We start from the raw sequence: 10574 nt of genomic DNA, 5'->3' as shown, positions 1-10574 counted from the left end.
CAACCTCATAAAGGCATCAACACCAGCAAGTTCAACATAATGAACCAACGCGCCTGGCAATATGTCTATTATGGAGCATTGATTAGCGCCCGCCACCCCACTCCACCATAATCGGCGCCTATTCCCATTTGCGGGCGTGTGCATCCCGATGCCATCGGGGTCGCATTCGCATTTTGCTGTACAAATTCATGCAATGCCACACATGTCGCGCTTAATTAACCCCAAACAATCGCAGCTGCTCGGATGCCTGGCACCAACACCAATGCCCGACAAACGAGTCGTTTGGCCCCACGCAAGTGCCGACATCATTTACACTTATGCATTCACATATTTGTATTTGCTCGTGTGTGCGCTTACGCATTCAATACACGATTTCTTCAATTCATTTTATGGTTACAATTATCTAAATTTTAACTGCAATGTATAAATAGAGTATGGACCTAACACATGAAGAAGCTGGAAAGAAGAAGAAGCTTTAAGCAGAGACACAAGAACTTGGCCGCTGAGCAATGATCCAAATTAATCTTAGTCATCGCAGAATCAAATGTTCGTGGCTCGACAGACACAGTTCCCAGCGAGGAAACTTTTTTTTGATTATTGCCGCTGACTGTGGCAGGAATAAAAATAAGGTGTGAGTAATAAAAATGTACTCCCGGTGGATTGACTTCAAGATCAGCAAAGTATATGTGTAGCCAGAACTTCCAAAATATTATACTTCCAAATATATATTTTTTTTATTATAAGTGTTATTCTAAATAAACAAGTTCTGCTTCCCATTGGTCAATATACATATGTCTATAGTGATTTCGCAAATATAATATTAAGCAGTCTCAAGTAGCGGACACAGAAAAACAAATGTCAGCTTCTTAAGATTGATATAAGCAGTAATGAAAGTAGTCCTTTTTATTATTCCCTTTTTATTGGGCTCATTGGGCTGAGCAATATTCTCATGATGTTTTAATTTTTTATTTTCTTCGAAAGAGCGGACTCTCTCATATTGCACTTTGCTCAGTTGTTCAGTATTGCTCAGTACCTTTTTATTTTGTTTTCTTTACTTGGTTTTATGGTTACTGTATCTGCTACAAAAATATATATATAAAAGGTTTCATATACTTTGCTCATTCTCTTCTGAGCAACCCAGCACAATTTTAATTAATATGAAATTTTTATTTAAACAAATATTCTTATACAAGAGTCTATTTTGAAGGGTGACGCGTGATCGCTGTACATCCGAATCCATAAGGATTCTAAAATTTTCAAAGTTCTGTGAAAAATTTAAAAGAAGCAAAGTAGCAATAAAAGTCTAAAATTTGCACTAAATATCTATAAAAAAAAAATTTCCTTAAGACTTTAAATGTGTTTTAACAGTTATTATTTTTGAACTTAAAAAATTTAATGCAATAACCTAAGCGGTTATAAGACAGAATAAGATTGTATTTTAGAGAAGACGTTAACAGCTGACCGACTTTTAAGGAGAAATAAATTAAGGGATGATTTGAAGTTGGAAAAACATAACTGTATATCGGCAGCGACGTGGTGTGTCCATCGCTGTATGAATTGAAAATTTAAATGCGAATAATTTCATTAGTTTATATCCGATCGTTTTTCCCTTTTCTTGTGATCGAAAACCGTTTTTTGTATTCGTGGTGTAGGGGGGAGGAAAACATTTTTTCAAAAATATAAACGAATTGCTTTGAATTTTACATACTAAATTTGTCTGCTCTAGCTCTTACAGTCTCTCAGTTCTCGTTGCTCATACGGACGGACATTGCTATATCGACTTTAAAATAAATAAAATAATTTTAAATATAAAAATACAAATATAAATTAAAAATAAAATAATTAAATGTATTGTATATTATGTAGAATCACAACAATAAATAATAAGGCATACAAAATTCAAAGACAGACTCAAATGAGTCCTTTTAATTACCTTATCAGAGGGTCTGACATCAATAATAATCTATTTCCGTGTCTGTGTTTCTTGCGTCATTATTCTTTTCAGCTTCCTTAGTGAGTTCTCCATTCGCTGCAAGTGATTTTTGCATAGCCTCAGCGACGTGCACTGAAGCTGAAGTGACATGGATAAGCTCCCACAAATCGTCTTGCTGTCTCCAGGTGCTATCACTAAATTTTTCTACATTTGTTTTGTAGCCGGAACTTAAAACCTGCAAAACAGTGGCGCATCTATCAATTCTCATCAAGCTAGACAAGGTTTTTAAAAAAATTTGCGAGCTTTTATTTTTAGACCTTCCACATCAAACCGCCTTAGTTTATCTTTTGTAAGCTTTCGTTTCTGTATCACTATATTTTTTTTTGTGAGATTGTATCCTTATATTTATTGAGTCAAACTAATTTTACAGTCTGTGGTAGGTATATCCGCTATTTTACATTACGCCCCACCATCATACTTTCAACATTACAAGAAACTTTATTCTGTCAACAACACAAATGGCACAGCTTTTACACTACAGGTGTATTTTAGCTTACTACAAAGCCAAATATAATTTCGCTTTAAGTGTTTTTTTTAATCTATTTATTTATTTTTTCCGCTTTAAAAGAAAGTTATGGTTTTAAATATTTGATTTAACTAAGTTTAAATAATGTTTGATGGTTACATAAATAAATAACTCCCAATGCTTTTTCAATTTGCAATAAGAAAACAATAATAAAAAAAATTAGAGCTAAAACAGAACACAAATTAAACTTATTTACGAATATAAAAAATTCAAAAGAAAAAGGAATAAAACAAATTATGCAAATTGTTCTTCTCAGTGCGTTTTTCTTAGTATTTTCGTTCATTTCCTTACTATTAAATTCATTATTCAGTAAATAGTTAAGCTGCTAAAAGTGTAGATAAGGTGGTGTAATTATCTGCAGCTCTCCATTATATATATATATATATTATATATTATATATATATATAATATAGCAAGGGCACAGAACATGGTACTAAGTTTTGATCTATCTGCACAAATTATCAGTAACCAATTCAAGTTCGAAAACATCCTTGAAAATTTACTTTTTCCCCTCGTGATTTTAAACAGTGTGGCATAGTCAAGCCGAAACAGAACAGTATTTCAAATTGGGCCAGGGTGTTCGTTTAAAGGACCAAAAAGTTGAAAGTGTTGGCGGCAGCCACCGAAATTTATCAGTCATTATTACGACCAACTACTCGAGTCAACGAGCAAATAGACGAATGTCGGACAATTAAAGCGAGAGCGAAACTTTAACTTTGATTACTTAGATCAAAATCAATAAGTTAAAAATGTTTCACGATATATGCATGAAAATAGAAAAAAAAAACGTGGTCCGGCATGATGGGGGCGATGCCAAGAGAAAATCTCTTCAGGGGTGCTAGTCGTGCTGATGTTCTTGGTATTGTGGTTGTTGTTGTAGTTGCTATGGCTGTTGTTGTCTCTGCTTTTATTGTTGTTGAGTCGCAGCAAGCGCAAATCGCTGAGCCAAACATCCTTTGTCAATACAAAATACGGACAGCAACAATACAAATAAAAGCACGGCAAAGCAACAAAACAAACTGGTAACAAAGACAAAAGTCAAAAGTGCAAATTCAAAAACAAAAGCAAAAGCAAAGTTCATGAAACGACCCCAAAAATGCAAGCTAACTATACGGCCAACTCCAAAAAATCATCCAAGCGAGTACGAGCTCAAAGATCGGCGCATGCGTTCTAATGGCGAATCTCACAAAGAGGGGAATCTTGGCACGCTCTCTCTTGAACCAATGAAGGGTGGCTGGGTGCCAACACGCAGAGCACACAGTTGCAATAGCCGGATAAAATGGCGTTGCCCTGCTCTGAGGGAGCATGTACAATCAAACACACACAACCGCCCACCCACACTCTCACTCACACACATACACATTGAAATGAATTTATTCGGATTTCTCCTCCATTTTGAGAAAATTTCCTAGCTGAGCAGCAGTTGCCATTGAGCTTTGGCCAAGCTGAGCAAATGATTTTTAACAAATTTCATTAACATCAGAGGTCCGTAATCATTCAAGCATCGCGTTTCGTAACTTGCCTAGTTTCGAAGGCTTTCAATGCTTTTCAAGCTGTTCACTGGCACTCCACAAAAGCGACTGTCTATCCTATTTTGAGTATCCAGACAGTTACGCGACTCGCATTTATTTTAATGGGAGTGCGTGAAAAGTGCCGAAAACAAAATAAATAATGTGCACATAAGTACATTTGAAAAGCTTCACATTGATTATTGCGAGTCAACTTTTTAATCAATTAAAATTCGGATACACAGACCTCCTCCAAAAATGATTGACGAACATCACCCAATGCATATTGGCATGTGTAAGTATTCACCCATGATTACTCATCACCAACACAATTTTTCGGATGAGCCACAAAATCCGACGGTATTGCTCAAAATATCTGATAGGAATATGGTTTACCGACGGCATGTTACAAATAACATTTGCAGATTGTAATGATAATATTACTCATCTAAAACTAAAACAGTGCAATAAAATTTATGGCTTGCTAAGATTCTTACAGATAAACAATTAGAGAGTGTACTCCAATCTGAATATCCATATATCTATGATTGTCATATAAATCAAAATGAGAGTTCAAAATAATAACATTGTTACAAATGAATTACTCCGTAATGAACCATATTACTCTTAATTTATAATTGGTTAATCTATATTTGTAATCCACACAGATTTGGACTTCGATTAGAATACAAACTGTTGTAATTTTCATTGTGAAGCATTTAAAAATAACTATTATAGGTTTAACTTTGATCACAAACTGCTCATTTCCTTAGACTGTGGCATATATGAATAAATCTGGGCATATTGTGAAGCACGCGGATAAATGGTGACTTCTGTCAAGAATTTGTCCAAAACAAAGCATTATGCATTTTATCTGGCACAACAAAGCGGCGCCATAATTTCTTTGTCAGCCCAAATCCGATTAAATTAAACGTCGACACTCGCTGGCAGCGGCAGTGGCAGCGGCTGCACACAGCATCCTGGCAAGGGCTTTCGCTGTGTTTTTGCTCGCTTCATGCTGTTTGAGACTGCCAACATATGCCGCCAGCGGCAATCGCACCCAAAATAGTAAGTTGCCTTTTGCATGGCACACCTCGCCACATTAAGTGAACGAATATTTTCAGCTAGAGCGCTCGTTCGAGGTTTGTTGATGAGGAGGGGGTAGTGTGGAGAAGATAGGCAGGGGTTGAACTCGTTGCCTTTGTTGATTCATTTAAACGACCCCGTTAATGCAAACACACCCCTCGCAATTTGTATTTTATTCAGTCATAAGCAAACCTCGCTTGGCTATAATCTCCCCTCCCTTTGCGTCTGCCTCTAGTCTTCCAAGTATTTGCGAGAAGGGTCGCCGCCCTGCTCATTTCAACTGCATATTGGAATCTTATTAGAGAGCAGAAGCGTAGCAGCATAGCTATCAATGTCGGATTTGCACTTGTCGCATTCCCGTCACAAATCCGCAGATGCTAGGCACTGGCATGTCCAGCCAGCATGTTGCCATGCCAACCCCAAAGGACATCACATAAACAAAAAGTGTAACAGGTGCGCCAGCTGAGCTGTTCAATTCTCCTGCTGTCCAAGCGACTATACATTGTAAGAGGCGCGAAAGTTAAATAAACCTACAATCCAATTGACCTGGATTCAATAGCTAAAACAGTAGTGCGATTTGGTAACAAAAGAATTGGTTTATTCACACAATTAAACCTTAAAGCCTTAAAAAGTTTGCATATCCCCTTTATAATAACCATCATACAAAATTTGCATGTAAATATTAATTCCAATAACTTTGCGGTCTTGCTGTTGATAGTGAGCTTAATAAATTTAAGTAACAGCATTAATTTGATAAATTAAGTAGATTCTTGCGTAGAGCTGTGGAAATATTCAGTCCCAACTATTTCTGGATTTTATTTGCCTTTTTCTAGAACAAGACATTCTTAACTTCAATACTAATACGCATTGACGAGTAGTTTAAGTTCTTCTTACATTAATTAAATACTAGATACTAGCTGTAAAGACAATTTCCTAGCTACATAACAAATTTGAATTCTAAAGAGAGACCGCAACACAAATTGATAAACCGAAGTGCTTGAAAATACTCTCGACATACTTTTGGCTCGCCGCTGAAATGTATGAAAATTTAAATGAAATGCACACGTAAAATCGTTTAAGCACTACAAATGACAAATGCTGATTGCAAGTCCTGAAAATAAATATACGATGTTTTTTACAACGAAAACGCTGGAGGAGTATTCTTTCTATAATGATGATTGAAACCCCTAACCATAGCCTTGTAACTGAACCTAAAACTGAATATTAATTGTAGCCTGCAGTACTATATGCATATATCAAAATATACTTATGTATGTGTGTACCGTATACTCGCCAAAGTGAGGGAAAGGTGATATGGCTGAAAAAACAATAGTATGTATGTGTATGAAAGCGTATTATACAGAATATTATACAAACGTGACACAGGCAGATTGGTGGTGCAGTGGCTAGCATGCTGGTAACAACAAATTGCCGTATAATTCCAACAATTTGCCATAAATTGAGACAACAAGCAACAAAAAGCGAAACAGACAGCAACAGCAGCAAATACCGCAAATATACAGTAATTTTTTGCCACCAGCTCGGAAAATAGCGGTACGCACAAAGCTTCATGCTCACAAACGCACACGCACACTCGCCCAAACCCGATGCGATGCAATAACAATACGTATACGCAATGTTGGCACACAATAGCAAGTGCGTGGTATTTCAAGTACGGTCAGGCAGACGCAGGGTAGTGTAGGGACAGGGACACGACCTCATATATTTCGTTGTGAAAGTCATTTCAATAATTGCAAAACCACAAATGTACTACAACTCGAAATGGCTGCGAAAGGGTCGCAGTCAAAGCCACAGTCTCACTCCCACTGGCATTCGCAGTTACAGTCGCAGTAACAGTAACGATCTCAGTTATGGTCACGCTGGTGGAAAAAAGCGCAGATAGCCTGAACCACAAATGCAAATCATGTTCGCACACTTCTATTTGTGTAACTGCAACTGTATTTGTATCTGTATCTAAATACGTGCACACACTCATAGTTTTTGCCACAGTCGCTGTTGTAAATTTGAGTACTACTCGCTACTGCCGCAATTTGCATGCCAGAGTGAAAATAAAAATAACTGAAATGTTTCTCATTTGCATGTGGACGGGGCAAACGGCAACATAACCGCAAAACCAAAATAGTTCCAATGGACATCAAATGTCAACAGCAGCAACATCAACCGATACGGTATGGGGCATCGGTAGCTGGGGCTGTAAGAGGCGCAGAACATCCGCACCGAACACTCACAGCAACCAATACAATGAGTCACAATCAACTGCTGCTGAAGGGAAACGAGCGCATGTTAACAACACTAACAACAGCCCCAACACCAGCATCAACAGTAGCAGCAACAGAACAAGCAGCAGCACCAGCCACCAGCAACAAGCCAACCAGCTCCAACGACAGCAAAATGGCGTCAGGCATCCGAAATGTAAACGGAAGTTGTAACAGCAACAAAGCCAAAGCACAGCAGCAGCAACAGCAACAACATGAGCATCCGATGCCAATGACGCTGACAATGACAAGGCAGGGTCCAGACCCAGTTCAACCAATGCATAATCAAACAGGGCAGTTGAGCCGCGTCGCATTGGGCGAGTGCAACCTCAACGAAATGGATGATTTCTCGTCCTCCCTACCGCCGCTATCATCATCTGCGCCACATACACCTCAAGCAGGAATGGGTATAATGTGCAAGTCTTTGGAAATGGGGGTTCGCATGGGAATGGGTTTCAACGACTGCACCTACTGCTGCCAGCCAATTTGTGATCGGTACATCATGCGAGTGGTGGACAACTCGTTTCACGAGGGCTGCCTCAAGTGTTACATCTGCAACATCATCTTAGTGCGCTCATGTTATGCTCGGGACGGCAAGCTCTACTGCCGCATCGACTATGAAAGGTTGGTAATGGCGTTTCAGCTCATATACATGTTCATCACGACTTTCTATTCCTTCAGACTATACATACGCAATCGCTGTCTCTGCTGCGGCCACCAAATTGCCGCCGACGAGCTAGTGATGCGGTCCCAAGAGAGTATCTTTCATCTCAAGTGCTTTGCCTGCGTTGTCTGCGGCGCTCTTTTGAAGAAAGGCGAGCAATACATAGTGAAACAGGGACAACTCTTCTGTCGCTTTGATTACGAGAAGGAGGTAGAAATGTTACAGGGCTATGGTAATTCAATAGGTCAGAAAAATTTATGTTCATCTAACCTTATTTGAAAATATTCACAGACTTCTATAGCGACGAACTATTCCCACCAAAGCTGGATGGACGTCGTGGACCCAAGCGGCCACGTACTATACTAAACACTCAACAAAGACGCGCCTTCAAGGCATCTTTTGAAGTGTCACCCAAGCCGTGTCGCAAAGTGCGGGAGAATTTAGCAAAAGACACAGGGTTAAGTCTTCGGATAGTTCAGGTAGCTCTTAGCGCGAGCTTCGCGACTCTTTTTAATTTATAAGTCAATATTGTAACTAACGAACTACAGTACAATAATCAAATGTCAATTTTAGGTTTGGTTTCAAAACCAGCGTGCAAAGGTGAAGAAAATACAGAAGAAGGTGAAACAGGATGCGCCTTCGAAGGGAGTGAGTGACTTGCACTCGCAAGACTCACAAGAATCGCTGGACAGCAGTCTAACAACTAAAATCAAGGACGAAGCGCACAGTGACTGTGACTCACAATTGGAGTCACCCTATTCTGTAACCTCTGAAGGCGCTACACGGCTTCGGTGTAGCATAAAGGATGAACAAGACCAGGGCTCCTTAAACTGCATGGAAACCAACAAGGGTAAGTTGTCTCAGGACCTAGGGAATATCAAACCCTAATTCTCTTTATACTCATAACAGAGAACTGCAACAAGAACAGTGAGCCTATCCTTAATACAATTTTGGGTCTGAGTTACGCCACTTTTCAGCAGCTGATGGGCCCCTTTACGCAGACGCCTATGATAAATCCGATCGATCGGCTATACAGCATGCAGAATTCATACTTTCGGCCCGAGGATGCGAGTGCCTTTAGCGATTGTGGCGGCAGTGCCAAAGAATCGATGGAACACTAGTCATACCCCCAATCAGAAAAATTTTTAAGCCTAAATCAAAACTAGTACTTGTAAAATAAAATTTATATGTTAATGTGCAACTCACTTCGATTCACTTAAAGACAACAATTCACATAAAAGTCCATTGATTTGGGAGATGGACACGTGCACCACTAATGGCCACACCCCCGACAACTGAAATGAGGCCAGCCTGTGCAAAGTTTCGAGACTTTTGAATGTTCTGCAGGTGCAGCCTTCAAATTAGTTCTGCTCAGTTGACAGGAACAAAGCATTTGTCCCAGCCACCCCATGTACGGGCATACTCTCAAAATGGGCGTAAAATGTCGATTCGTTATGGATTGTTCGTTGAGCCCTGTTGACAGCAGCAAGCTGTCAACCACGCCGCATTGTTGCAGCCTACACCAATTGGGTATCTGTAATACCGAATTCGTTTTCCTCAAACATACTATATACTATAGAATATTTACTTTTACAGAAATTTGGTTAAAGTTATAGCTTGAATAAAACAGTCAAATGAACATTTAGAAGGTTTGGTCGATGACATTGTGGGATTCGATTGTTGCTGACAATATAGATGAAAGCTTATAGTCTCCAAGAAATAGGCGCTCTTACATAACATAGATATTTGTCATTTGCCTTATTAAAGCTTCTAATGAAGAGGATGTTATTTTATTTTATAACCTTATATATACCATTATTATTGTCCATATACCATTTGTATATCCGTTCAAAAAAGCAAAGTCATTGAATTGAAAAATGTTTTGGATTGCATGAAGACGCACTGCATCACTTGCTACACATATCGTATATCCTTACCTCTCCCTAGTACATTCAGCGTCATGAAATTTGTCACAATATGTGTCACATTAGCCACAGCAATTGTGTTTAACTGATGTTGTTGTTACCCCTGCCCTCTCGTGGTCATTAGTGCCGCTAAGCAGATTATACCCGAATCGCGACATCGTCATTTTACTATATGGGGGAGGAACTTCTTTCTAAAGTAGAAGCTGTTAAATAAAGGGACAGACTGCTTACACCACTGATTCGATTGCCGTACTATTAACCACCGTTGAATACTCATGGCCTTGTGACTGATTTCTATTGCAAGTGTTGTAAATATTCAAATATATTGTATAAAAAAATCATCCTCTATTCTATATCATTAATCAAGGTCCAGCGAATGGACAAAAACAGCCACAATCTAAGGCTGCAATGTAAGGCTTATGTGCAATTGACTTCCCTTAGATGCTTCCTTTAGTACCTTAATGCGCATATTTTCTTTTTTTTTTACAACAATAAATAAATAATATAATACGGCAATAATATTTAAATTAAAATTAATAATATTTATATTATTCGTACGAAATATTCCTTTTGACTTACGAATGCATACATACATT

The 10574-nt window shown here is 38.6% G+C and overlaps 1 protein-coding gene across 1 annotated transcript; it reads left to right on the top strand.

Annotated features, from left to right (window-relative positions):
* Positions 1 to 4285: 4285 nt before the first annotated feature.
* LOC108599257 (LIM homeobox transcription factor 1-beta) lies at positions 4286 to 9174 on the top strand. The gene is made up of 6 exons (XM_017986053.2): positions 4286 to 4322; positions 7257 to 8013; positions 8071 to 8285; positions 8345 to 8532; positions 8627 to 8903; positions 8963 to 9174. The coding sequence occupies exons 1-6, from the start codon at positions 4286 to 4288 to the stop codon at positions 9172 to 9174; spliced, it is 1686 nt and encodes a 561-aa protein (XP_017841542.2).
* The last annotated feature ends 1400 nt before the right edge of the window (positions 9175 to 10574 follow it).

This window comes from Drosophila busckii, unplaced genomic scaffold, assembly GCF_011750605.1.
Source record: "Drosophila busckii strain San Diego stock center, stock number 13000-0081.31 unplaced genomic scaffold, ASM1175060v1 chrUn_07, whole genome shotgun sequence".
NCBI classification, from domain to species: Eukaryota; Metazoa; Arthropoda; class Insecta; order Diptera; family Drosophilidae; genus Drosophila; species Drosophila busckii.
This window is presented reverse-complemented; position numbering and strand designations above follow the sequence as displayed.